Source organism: Anas acuta, chromosome 4 (assembly GCF_963932015.1).
Source record: "Anas acuta chromosome 4, bAnaAcu1.1, whole genome shotgun sequence".
Taxonomy (NCBI): domain Eukaryota; kingdom Metazoa; phylum Chordata; class Aves; order Anseriformes; family Anatidae; genus Anas; species Anas acuta.
The window spans coordinates 30270639-30283244 of NC_088982.1; the positions used below are offsets into that span (position 1 = coordinate 30270639).

At 43.4% G+C, this 12606-nt stretch overlaps 1 protein-coding gene and 1 long non-coding RNA gene across 20 annotated transcripts in view; one reads left to right on the top strand and one right to left on the bottom strand.

The window, feature by feature from the left end:
• Window positions 1-6206, bottom strand: part of PAQR3 (progestin and adipoQ receptor family member 3) — a 28981-nt gene extending 22775 nt beyond the window's left edge. Inside the window, exons 1-7 of one of the 3 annotated variants that reach the window (XM_068680461.1) lie at window positions 5843-6206; window positions 5567-5729; window positions 4954-5109; window positions 4011-4208; window positions 2694-2784; window positions 2213-2357; window positions 992-1322 (exon numbers count right to left, since the gene is read on the bottom strand). In XM_068680461.1, coding sequence (XP_068536562.1) covers window positions 2215-2357; window positions 2694-2784; window positions 4011-4208; window positions 4954-5109; window positions 5567-5729; window positions 5843-6027 — 936 coding nt within the window. In that variant the 5' untranslated portion in view covers window positions 6028-6206 and the 3' untranslated portion in view covers window positions 992-1322; window positions 2213-2214. Of the gene's footprint in view, window positions 1-991; window positions 2358-2693; window positions 2785-4010; window positions 4209-4953; window positions 5110-5566; window positions 5730-5842 lie in introns of those variants that run through there. The other 2 variants (XM_068680462.1, XM_068680460.1) reach the window with 2 other exon arrangements.
• Window positions 6207-8536: 2330 nt separating this feature from the next.
• Window positions 8537-12606, top strand: part of LOC137855847 (uncharacterized) — a 48003-nt gene continuing 43933 nt past the window's right edge. For 4 of the 17 annotated variants that reach the window (XR_011095994.1, XR_011095996.1, XR_011095988.1 and 1 more), the window contains exons 1-2: window positions 8545-8827; window positions 9134-9215. This is a non-coding gene — a long non-coding RNA (uncharacterized lncRNA). Of the gene's footprint in view, window positions 8828-9133; window positions 9216-12606 lie in introns of all 17 variants that reach the window. The other 13 variants (XR_011095991.1, XR_011095992.1, XR_011095995.1 and 10 more) reach the window with 6 other exon arrangements.

Genomic DNA, 12606 nt, shown 5'->3' on the forward strand with positions numbered 1-12606 from the left:
TGCTTCTATTTCGTAGTTTCAGTGTCACCCCTTAAAGCCTTCCTGCAGAATGGTTTTAAAAGGATGCATTCAGATTCCTAGGCACTAACTGAAGCTTTGTCCCTTTTAAAAGTGGCCAAAACTTTCATTATACTTTCCATTTAACTTCAGACTCCGCTCTGCACTTAATCTTCTAGACATAATTTTCACTTGATTTACCTATTCTGCCAACTGTTTGACAGAGCATTTTTTGGAGCTTGCTTGTACTGATTTCACTATTATGGAAGCTGAAAAAAGAACAAAATGTGTAACAAGACTGAGTGGTAACAGGACACATACTACATTGTAGCTTATGTCTTGGTTGTTCTGTCCTTTATCTATTACCCTTTTTGGCCTAATTTTGTTACAAGCAACTCCACATTTTAATTGGAAGCTTCAGCTTGAGCAGAAGTGAACAAGCATAGCTGTTAAAAGTTTGTGCCTTGAAGTTTTAAGTCCGGTTAGTGTAGTGCAGTTAGAATACATGTCCTGCCAGTCCATGCTGTGCCTCGGTAAGTCATGAGACAGCCTCCCCATTTATGTTAAACCTTGGGGAGGTACCAAATGTGTGGTGAAGCAGTTGATGTATGGCAGTTGTGAGATGCTTGAGTACAGTATTCAAAACAAAAATGTTACCCCAAGCCAACATTCACTGAACCAGAATTTCACAGAAGGAGGCTCCCCAGGTAGGCATCCAGACGGGCCTTGAATATCTCCAGAGAAGGAGACTCCACAACCTCCCTGGGCAGCCTGTTCCAGTGCTCTGTCACCCTCACCATGAAGAAGTTCTTTTGCATGTTGGTGTGGAACTTCCTTTGCTCTGTCTTGTGGCCATTACCCCTTGTCCTGTCCCCACAAACTACTGAAAAGAGGTTGGCCAAATCCCTCTGTCTCCCACACTTCAGCTATTTATACACATTGATAAGATCCCCTCTCAGTCTTCTTTTCTCCAGGCTGAACAGACCCAGGTCTCTCAGCCTTTCCTCATAAATTTTATTTTTACAGGTTCAGTATTTATTTACAGGTTCAGTATTTACATAAAAGACCATCATACAGCTTGATGGAATTTTGTCAGGGTAATAAAAATGTACAACTTCACAATCAGTTTTCTTATCCAGTGAAAACTGCTACAGTAGTTAGTTTACAAAAAAAAAAAAAAGCAAACCATCAAATCAGTACGCTTTCAATACACAATCACACATTCTTCAAATATTGTTCACATGATACTGGAAACAGGCTTTTATAATTGAAGGTTCCTTGTCAGGCTTCAGTAGTAATCATTAGTGCACTGTAAACTTGCTTCACTGTCAAGTTTTAAAAAAAAACAACACAAGAATACATATTCACATGGGAAGGCTCACAGGTCTGGGATTTGAATTTTAAATGCAGAGTTAGTTCTTTCCAGTTATGGTTTCTGGTGTTGGGAGGAGAGAGAAACACTGAAATTGAGTGACAGCACTGCTCTCCTGCCTACTGGCAAAGAAAGTAGTATCCTGCCTTCTCCACCCTGATAAGTGATCAAATAATTGACGGTAAATGTCTATTGCTCTGCTCTTGGCCACATCTCCTTGGCACGTTCCTTGGGAGGAAGGCTGAGGGAGCTGGGCTGGTTGAGCCCAGTTGAGGCAGCTTTGGTGGGACTGAACAGCACCTTGCCAGCCTCCAGGAGCGCTTTGCTGATAGGCAGGCTCTCCAGCACTCTGAGCAAGCTCAAGCCCATGAAGGGTCAACCCTCACTGAGACGACAGAGTAGCACAGATGAGGCTGGTAGTTCAGTAGGGGTTTGTGTGTCACGCGGCTTTTTGTAGGGTTGCCTAAGGTTTTCCCAGCCCATGGCTAGGCTGTGCAACCTCTTGCTATGTAGGAACAAATATGGGTAACTGCTTGAGACTACTGCAGCTGTCAAACAGAGCTGAAAGGGACCAGGCAAACATCTGTCCAGCCTGCTCCAAAACTCTGCCAGAGGGCAATGCAGCCTCCTGGAGGTTCCTGCAGTGCAGCAGCATAAATTAGTGGAGTATCAAGATAACTACTTGTTTACATACAAGAAAGTATTACACCACTCAGCATTTTTTCTGGGGGAGCTAATTAGATTAGGGAGGTTAATTGCACCTTGTGATATGTTAAAAACGAGATTACTTAACCCTATGCTTGTTAAAATATCGTGTTCCCATGCGTACAAAAACTGCTTTACCTTCACAAGTCCACGCTATACTCAGGACAGGGCTTGCTGTGTCTGTATTGCATGATGTACACTACAGATTGATGCCACCAGTACAACATGACCACTGCCAGGATATGCCACACTTGGTGACTGGAGCCGAGGTAGTTCAGCTGTCCTGCAGGGAACAAAAAGGGCAAGCTGTTAAGTTGGTCAGTTCGGCATTAACTCATTCAATGCAAGCTGTCTCCTCAGAGGCTCACTATACAAGTACACTCAGCTGGCTGGGAGGCAGTGTCAATTCTTTAACAAACTTGATCAGACGTTGTCTGATTTCTTTTGATGCAAATACACATAAAGCTTCACTCTGTGTAAGAACACAAGGTAGAAAATCATCAACCTGCTCTCTCGATAAATTTGGGACTCACAGCCAAGACTGAGACACTGTAGGAAGCTGAAATGCATTAAAAACAAACAAACAAGCAAACAAAAAAAACACTAGAGGATTTCCTACCTGGGAAGTATCTTTCAGGAACTTTGGAAATATAGAAGAGAAAAGCGACAGCAGCGATGAAGTACATGACAAGTACACGCGGAGCAAACTCCTGCAAAAGAAAATGAAGCTTTTTTACTCTGTTACAAGATAGAAATAAAACAATAAAAAATCTCTCCCTATATTTAAAAAAGCAAAAGGCAAGACTAAACAATTTTACTCGGCTGCCTGTTGAGTAGAACAGAGTCTAGTTGAGGAGCTAATGCCAAAATGAAAAAAACTGAATGGAAGGCCACAGAAATACTACATAGGAGACCATAAAGAAAAAAAAAAACTAGTCACTGGAAAGCAACTCATTCATATGACTTAGTTTTTGTAACAGTTCAATTACTGGAAGCAGAGCATTTTTGTTAGCTATGGAAACAAAATGAGTACCATATCTACCATTCTGTTACACCTGGACAAACTACATGGGGAGGGTGGGGGTAGCAATTACTGCTTATCTGATGTTTAGAAGGCCAGTGTTCAGTGCCAGTTCTAAAGCTACTTATTTGTAAATGCTGCTCTTCCAGATTCAACAGGTGCTCTGGACCAGGCAAAACCACCACCCTAGAAGCCAGTCTTCTTGAAGTGGTAGTCTAAGTACTTGCACTCTTAGTGCTTACTATGAAAAGCAAAGGTTTTCTTCAGCACACATAGGTCCCTGGGTAATCAACGATTCCTGGGGTTTACACCTTGGGGGCAGGCTTCACCTCTTTTAACAGTGCTGTGCTTCCTATTTTTCCAGAGTTGGGCAACATTTAACCATAATTTTAAGTGGTAAAACAAGAATGGGAAAAGAGTTTATAACTTCACAGCGATGTTAAATGAGGTTTGCATGCGAGACAGAGGGCTGTGTAGGCAAATACTCATTTTGCCACAAGCCCAGGGCACAGAAGAGGAATAAAATGGTCTTATGGCTCCTTCCTCCTCTGGAACTGCGGGGGCAGAGAGCCCCAGGTGCTTGTGTAGCCTGACCAACCACTTCCTACGCACCGGCTGACTCCCGAGCCTCGCCCTGGCCTACCTGCACAGACTGCTCTGCCCCTCAGGCAAGCACACAGTTGCCTTGGTATCCGGTCGGCCTTCTCACGACGCCGTTTTAAATCTGTAAAAATTTAATCTACTCAATCTGTTTACTGGCTTTCAGTAAATCTGAGCATTTGCATTTGGATTGTAACATCGAAAGGAATTCTATGCTCTTAAGAGATTTGCACTACCTCTACAGTCTAAGAGACTGAGGGAAGATGGCAAGTGAAAAGCAAAAGGAATGCTTCTTTTCTTATTGTTTTCTTTTACCTGTACGATAGATGCACCAATGCCGCCGTTGAGCCCAACCCAGTGGACTGTAGGAATAATTCCATAGCCAGACACTGAGCAAAAGATGACGGAGCGCAGTCTGTGACACTGTTGTGTGAGGTAACTGGGATGAATCTGAGCAAAAAATACTGCCAGGATCATTGCCAGCATAATGATTAAGTATACCTGACGCCAGTACTGAGGAGAAAAGAAACAAAAGAAAGTTTGTATATTTTCTCATCTTGTGTTAAGGCAAACTCTGGGTAGAAAGATCACATTACTAAACACAGTGATTCATCACTGTCCTGTCACTTCTGAGACCACAAATTACAGCACTGAAGGAATATATTCTTATTAATAAAGTCAAGGGAAGGGGAAGGGAGGGGAGGGAACTCTATTGCTCAGGTACAGGTGGTACAACACTGATTTCAAGCACTGCCTTCACTAAACTGTATTTTAAACATAACCCTGCCTAAGAGAGCTGGTTCAACTACCTGCTCAGTGCTTTCAGTGCACTGCTTGTACAGGGAGCTGGGAGTTACAAAGGTGGATGTGGTTTAAGACTCCAAAGCAAAAAGAGCTTGTTTCTGCCCCATGTGAGATACTCAGTTGGAAACACTTGAATTAGTTTTGATGGGGATACATCCCATAAACAGCCTCATGCATCTGACAAAGGCAAGACTGTCAAGTTTATGCTGACTTCCTATAACTTTCAATGCTGTCTTGAAACATGTGCAGTTGACGGCTTGAAAGGAATATCCACACTTACCTGTCACTTCTGCAAACAAAGTTCTGCTCGTGTCAAAACCTGTTTCAGTTCCCATCACTGTCTCCTGACTAACGTGCCACTTGGACACGATGCGATGAACTCCCTTCCCGAGGCATGCAGGCCACAGAAGTGAGACTGCAGGCATTAAATGTCATATGAAAACATGAGACTTACATTATTACAGTAAAAGGCATAAAACACGCCTGATACGTAGCAGCCCAGGATAGCAATGGAAATTCCCGCATAATCTAAGGCCATCCATCGCCGGCTGGTCTTCTCCGAACGATGGCAACAGAAGAGATGATATCCCACTGAACAAAGCATACAGACCTATACACACGTTGAAACAGGGACACATTAATATCTTGGTAACTTACAGGGATTACAGCAAGCTTCAACTCTGAAGCTCAGAGCAGAAAACAACTTGTTACGTGTCTTGCAGTGCTACTTGGTGTAGGCAATCATGATATCTGCCAGTAATCAGTGGAAAATAACCCAACCTTCTCTAGTGGCCTGAAGAAGTAGGAAACTCTGCAAGACTCGATAACCATGGGCTGCACAGCAATAAGGGTACAGTGGCCTGGAGCATGAGGCCAAAAGGTCACAATACACATGGGAGTGGAGGTATACACACTTTTTTTAGGGGTTGTGTCTTCTAATAGAGCTTTAAACCATGACACGAAGTGCTATCACTGGTGCTGAACACAGATTTAACCCTTAAAACCTTGGGTAAAAGCCCCGTGCAGCAGCAGCACCACCACGAAGGTGGCTCCCGGCGCCGCGCTACCTGGAAGCAGAAGAGGCAGACGAAGCAGATGACGAAGTCCTCTCGGGAGGCACCCGCCGCCGGCAGGACGGCCACCAGGTCGTAGACACCCAGCGCCAGGAAGAGCAGGAAGCCGAGCAGGTGGCTCCAGATGTTGACGGTCTCGTTGGAGAGGATGAAGAGGCTGCGGGGAGGAAGAAGAAGAAGATGGAGATGAAGGGGGAGCAGGGCTGGGGCTGGCAGGGCAGCCCGGGGGGGGTGGTCCAAGGGGTGTCGGAGGTGCCCTGCCCCGCTCACCTCTTGATGCAGAGGCGGGAGGGCAGGTAGGCGCGGTACCCGTCGGTGATGTAGGGGTTGTCCCGCAGGAAGCCGGGGATCTGCTCGTACGTGTAGAGGCGGATGGCGCGGGGCACCATCACGGGCCAGTACTGGTAGCCGCCCAGCTCGATGTAGTGCGAGCTCCGCAGCAGCTTCGGCTGCATCTCGCCCGCCCAGCCGCTGCTGCTGCTGTTGCTGCTCCTGCCGCCGCCGCATCGGCCCCGCGCCCCCCGGCTCTGTCGCGACGATCGCGACCGCCGCGCTCAGCCCCCAGCGCCCCTCCGGCGGGGCCCGGCTGGCGGCGGCCCGCACCCGCCCGCCTCACGCGGCGCCAGGCGATGACGTTGGGCCCGTGAGGGAGGGTTCGTGAGGGGCAGGGCGGGGGCGGGGCGGCGCTGCTGTCGTGACGGGGTCGTAAAGGGAAGGGGTAAAATGTCAGGAGTATAAAGTATTAGGACTGAAGAAGAGTCTCCCAGAGGATTTGCTTCACCAGTTTTTATTTTAAAAAAACAGCTGCTGTGGGTAAGGGAGAGAGTGTGTCCGTAGGTTTGTGCCTGGTGGACCACACCAATAAGCACAGGGAGTCAGGGGTTTTATCTCTTTATTTTACCCAAAAATGCCGTTAGTAGGTGTTAACTGGACCCATTTTCCTCATATCTGTCTCTGAAGTTAAAAACAAGTGTCCTGAGTGGTGCTCCTTGCTCGTTGAGCTGTTCCTCCCCTCTGGTATTGCGCCAACCTGTATTTTTCAAAGGTCTTTTCCCTCATTTAAACCAAACGTGGACATATTTCACTGAGGTGCTGTGACAAGAACGAAGCATTTTCCCATGGCAGATTTGTATGGTGAAGTAAAAGACAAAGGATGAGGGGCATTTGATATCTGAGAATGACCGTAAGGACCAGGTGTTTGGGTCCCAGAAATAGCCCAGTAACTTGCTGTGCTGCGTCACCCAGAAACCTCCGTGTTACACCACTTGGTTGTACCGGTTAAGTTCATTCTGGTCACCAACAGCTCTTGAATATTTCAAATAATTGTTCACTGTGATTTCTGCACATGAATGCTCTGAAATTCTGTTCCTCCTACCTCTGCAGAGCTGCTGACAGTTCCTTGTGCCTTCTCCCTCCTCTTTAGCTGGTCTGAATGCTGGGTACGTTTTTCTCCCATATGTACTTCGCAGAGGTACCCAGAGGAAGCGTGTTCATATCAGTAACTCAGCAGACTTAGCTTTAATTTTCTCATGTTCACCTTTCTGGGACATCTCAGAAGCACACCTTTAAATAGCTCATTCCTCTTTGTTTCTGTCTTCTTTTTTTCCATATGGCTTCTCTCCTTCACATTTTTCCCTAGCTGGATATTAAACTAATAATATTACATTATTTAAGAATGCACAGAGAAAGCACATTCGGAAAGATCCCTAGGCATAGTTGTGACTGGAGGAGAGTGATGGGGATAACGCACGTGGCTATGTTTAGGATGGGGCACAGGATATCCCTTCTGTAGACGGCAGAGTCATACTAAAAGTGCACAGGGAAGTCCAGTGTAAGAAAACACCTGGCAGTGAGAATTGCTAAGTTGGCTGATGCTCAGGAGATGACTCGGTGACTCTCACATGTAATGGGTTCATGGGAGGGCTGAGAATTCAAATGCCAGAGTATCCAGGAAACAAAGTCTTAGGAAGTTATGAAGGAGTTATGTTGCAGCTTGCTTGAAAGGGAAATAGTTCCTACAGTGCTAGATGTTTCTGTTCTGAGATGGAAGAACAGTTCACTTTCCAGTTGACCTCAATCAGCTGCACTAAAAATAGGAAAGCATCCTGTTTGGGTCAATGTTTTGCACGTGAAAGCTGAAATCTCTAAACCAAAATAGTGGAATCCTGCTAATGAGAATGATCTCTATGTGGTGGTAATCTTTTTACTAACAAGTATCACCCTCCTTCTTCTCTTTGCAGTGCCTGGAGAATGAGGGAAATAAGTATTTGTGCACACATATGCACATAAAAGAATAAGAACAGAGCTTCCACATTACTTCAGGTGAGAGAACCCCAACCGTCCCGGGAAGTCTTTCATTGCCACTGTGAAACCAAGCAGGGAAAGCAGCGGTGTCCTCCCCAGCTCCTGCTGATTAGCGGGGAGATTCATTGTTTGCTCAAGTGGACACACTCTTTTGTCAAGCCGAATGTTGCTTAGAAAGTTGTTACCAGGTTAAAACTGTAATTAGTTGTAATTGTCCACTGAATCATTAGCTCACTGAGAACATTATACCTGGAAAAAAAAAAAAAAAAAAAAAAAAAAAAAGGACTTTGTTTCTAAGCCCTGTGCAATTTAAATTAAATCCCGAGCGCTTCAAAGAGTTCAGTCAGAAGGAATCAGAGCTGACAGCACTTTTTTTTTTTTTTTTTTTTTTTTTTTTTTTTTAAAGTAGCTTTAATTGGTTGTTAAGTTAAAGCTTTGAAGCTTTGATAGAAGAAGTGTTATAGGTTAAGTTAATAGGGAAAATTGAGAAACAATTAGGGCAGCTTTAAATTAATTACTTACACTATTTATTTTGAGCTTATTGAACAATTGTGTTGTATGCGTAAGTGATTGAAATTAGCCATCTGGGCAAGATAGCTTTGACCTAAATTGACCTTCTTCGGTAACTACCTAGCTTGCCCTAATTCCTATACTGTATCCCTAATTTTACTGGCAGATAAGCTTAATTGGGAGTAACAATAAATGTGTGGGAGAGGTTCCATAATGTTCTGTTGAAACCCAGATGACCTATGTAGGCAGAGAGAAAAGGCTTTTAAAGAGATAGCTGAGGAAGCGACAAATGACCTAAACTGTTTCTTCTTAACCCAGACAGCTCCCTGCTGAGTTTGATTCTTCTGTATTTGTCAGTATAAACAGATAGTGTCGTGTTTAGGTGCCTGTGAAATATAACCCTTTAACCTGTCTTCAGCCCCTAGTTTAAGGAAAATATAGGTAAAGAACAGCAAGTTTATATGAATTAATTAACTAGTATTAGCTCTATAATGCTGACAGCATTTTTTTAATGTCCTGCTCCATTTTGAACTTTTTTTTTTTTTTTTTTTTGAGGCAAAAACGGGACAAATGAGTTAGAAAAAGTATGTAGGTAAAAGATCTTTTCAAGTGCTTGTGACAAAAATGGAACGTTAAAAAAATCAAATTTGAATGTGAAGGGATGAAGAAGACTGAAATATTCTTGGTGCTGGTTTTTGAGGCATTGGTTTCTTTATTTTTTATTTATTTATTATTGCTTGTTTCTAGCAAGAAGATCCCTGGGACCAAGATTTCAGAAGACTGTTTTCCAAACTGTGGCGGCTGCAAAATAGGAGGCTCAGAAAAGCAGGTGAGTGATAAAAGCATCTGAGACAGTTATATGGTGCAGGTGACTTGAGACCGCTCCGGGCCACCCATCTCCCATGCTAGAAACCTCTCAGTGAGCTAATTCTTGGCTCTTCCTGAGGGTGTCGCTCTGGCACTGTGCTATCAGCCTGAGTATCTTCCATCCGTTCTGGTGGGAAGGAGCTCGTTATACTCGCCAGCTCAATTAGGTGCCTCTTCATTGACTTCGTAATTAACAAAGAATTGGTACCGTGACTTGAGTTCTCATCTTGGCCACGCTGTTTGCTGTAGACCTGTATCAGTGTAAGAGCAGTGCTAGAATGGAATAAAATAAAATAAAAGGTGCGACTTGTCGTTTGATCTCATTCCTAAACAAGACACCTCCCGATTTATGGTTCATGGGGACCTGGCCCTTCGTTACTTCATTGTGAACAAGGAAACAGGAGGTGCTCTGGGACTCGTTTTCCCACTGATGGAATCTGCTGCTGTGAGAGTGCGCAGCTTGCTCTGCGTTCTCCAGAAAAGACGGATCAGTGCCTGGAAATGAAATCTGTCATTAGTCTGACCTTAGCTGAGAGAATGCATTTGGGAATACTGGCTGAAGGTATGGCGTGTCTTCCTTTGCATAATGCTACCAGTAGAGAGACCTTGTCGTTGCTGTGTCAGTGTGTAGCCACGTTCTTATTCCTCTGTCCCTGGGGCTGGAAGGAAGTAGATCTAGTTCAGAGTACTGTGTGCAGGAGTGTATTTCAATGCAGAGCCTGTGAATAAAATACAGGCACTGGTTTATGACCATAAAGGCCATATATTTATTCATGTGCATAAAGCACTTTCTGTTCTGTATGTCTGTGCAAAGAAAACTTGCAAATGGCCTTGTATAGAATATGTTTACTGACTGCTACATCAGGAGATAAAGTTATTTAAAGCCCCTTGTTATCTAAAACAGATGTATCCTCTCTTGCAAGTAGCCAGAGCATCTGTGAAATTAAGTACTTGATGTTGATATGTGGGGAAGTTGGAAATAAGAAAATAAGGTTTATAGGTTTGTGGAAGTCAGAGAGGCGTTTAAAGCGAGAGTGGGGAAAAACAGAAATACTGCACTGCCCCTAATCCACACACTCCCTTCGATAAGAGAGCATGAAGAATGTGAGTACCTTGTGTATAGTAATTAGAGTGACCTTCGTACTAAGAAAGCTTGGTTTTAAGGCCTTCTTCCCTGGAGATGCATCTTCCGTGTGCTGTATCTGCTAGGATTTTTGTGGTGAAGTTCTCTGTGGTGTCTTGTACCGCACTCCTCAGCATAGAACCTAAGCAGCTTCCAGAAGTGCCTGAAACAGAACGCCTGACATCTGTCGTGGGGGGTTCGGGCTCTCTTTTCCTCTCCCCGTGGAGAGATGCATGTGCAATGTGTGCAGTGAAGTGACTTGTTTTGGTAGGGCTCTTCCTTTTTTTTTTTTTTTTTTTGGCATTTCTGTTTTCTGATTCAATCCCTTTGGCTTTCAGTTCCAGCTTCTGAATCTCAGCATCTGTCAGTGGTGCGATAAATTCTCTTTGGTGATAAGAGAACAGCTGCCAATAGCAAGAGCAAGAATGGCATTTGGGCTTTTTCCTGCCATGTGAGAGCTTACAGTCAGCAAAAATGCACTGTGCACACAATGGAAGAAGGCACCTCTTCTGCCCAGCTTGCTATTTTTTCTCCAGTTTAGCAGCATCTTTTCCATCCCTGTTAAGCAGACAAACATGAACAATTGGGCAGCATAATAGAGTCCTGAACCTGAAGGACTGGAATTAATTGTGTGTAGGTTCTGAAGGTGAGAGTGGTGAGAGCACAACAAAGGATTTTTTTATATATATTTTGAGGAATGAGGGGACTTTTAGGGAAAGGGAGAAACTGTTTGGAAAGCTGCTTAATAATGTGAGATGGATGTTTCCTAGTGCAATGACCTGCTCCTGGTAAAACTGGTGGCGAAAACCAACTTTGTGTGGAGTTCTGAATTTTAGGTGCATGTTGTTTTTTCAGGTTTAAAGGTCTCACTAACTCCAGCTTGCCTATAAAATTTTATCACAGCTGGAATTCATGCTGTGACAGAAGGCATTTCTGGATGAACTATTTTGACTACAGAGGTTTTGATTCTCTAGTTGTCATGGATTTAGGTGACTTATTTACAGTGAAACTCCAGGACTTGTGGGCTAGTGGACTTTGGTTGATGCAGTCATTTCACTCTTGGACAACAGGGTAGGTTTCTGACTTTCCTAGGAGCCAGGCCATTCCCATGAAAACCTTAGTCTCCCCTGAGGTGGAGGAATTTATATCATTATTATTATTCTCAATTGAATTTGTTATTTATATCAATATAAATATTATCAATATAAATATATATAAATTATAAATATTATTAAATATTATAAATATAAATATTATCAATATAAATATTATTATCAATGGAATTTATATCAAACCCTTGATATAAATCGCTGTAGCGGGGAATCATGTTTCTAAGACCCTGTGACACATCAAAATAGCCTTTTTGTACAGTAGTCCTGCAGCTCTGGTTTATACAATTGCTCTCTCTACAGTGGCCTTCTCTACAGAGGGAAAAAAGAGAGGCTTAGTTTCCAATGATGTTTAAGCATGTTTTGAGCTGTGCAGGCTGTCGGAATGCTCTCTTAGTGTCAGTGGGGATTAGGTGCTTGTTCCAACACTTTTGTTGTAAATCCACACTGTTGCTTGCAGACTTCTGGAGGTATTTGAATGTTGCTGTATATATGACAGGAGACGCATGTTCTCATTTGGTTCTGATGAGGATTTGCATGCCTATAGCTATTTGAGCTGTAGGAAAACACCTTCCAAACTTTTACTGTGCTCTTGGTTTGATCTGTATAGTGCCACTTTAATGTCAAACAAGGCCAGGGTACTTGGCCTTTGGGATCATCTTACTCTACTTCCTTTAGACTCAGCACATTGACTTCCCACCTTAGAAGGCAAATGGTTTTAGTGTGTCTTCAAGGGCTTCTTAATTTGTTCCATTTCTGTTGTATGGAGTATACTGGTATGTGACCCTTTTAGAAGAATTGGCAGTAGTCTCCAAAAAGAGAGCAATAACATATTTTTTCCCATTGTTTTTCTTTCTTTCTTGTTTTTTTTTTTTTTTTTATTTGCTAGATTTACCATGTCAGTGCATTAACATGTGCACACACGCATTTTGTTCTTCATGACTCCTGTATCTGTGTAATGACTCAAGTTTTTTTTTTTAATGATTCATGAATCCAAGGAGTACGCAGGTGCCGGGTGGTAGTAATCAGTAATTAAGATAAGCACCGCAAGGTTTTGTTTGGTCGTTTTTTTATCCTCCTATTCTAGAGTTCTTTGCACTCACTCTGTTCTTTGCACTCAT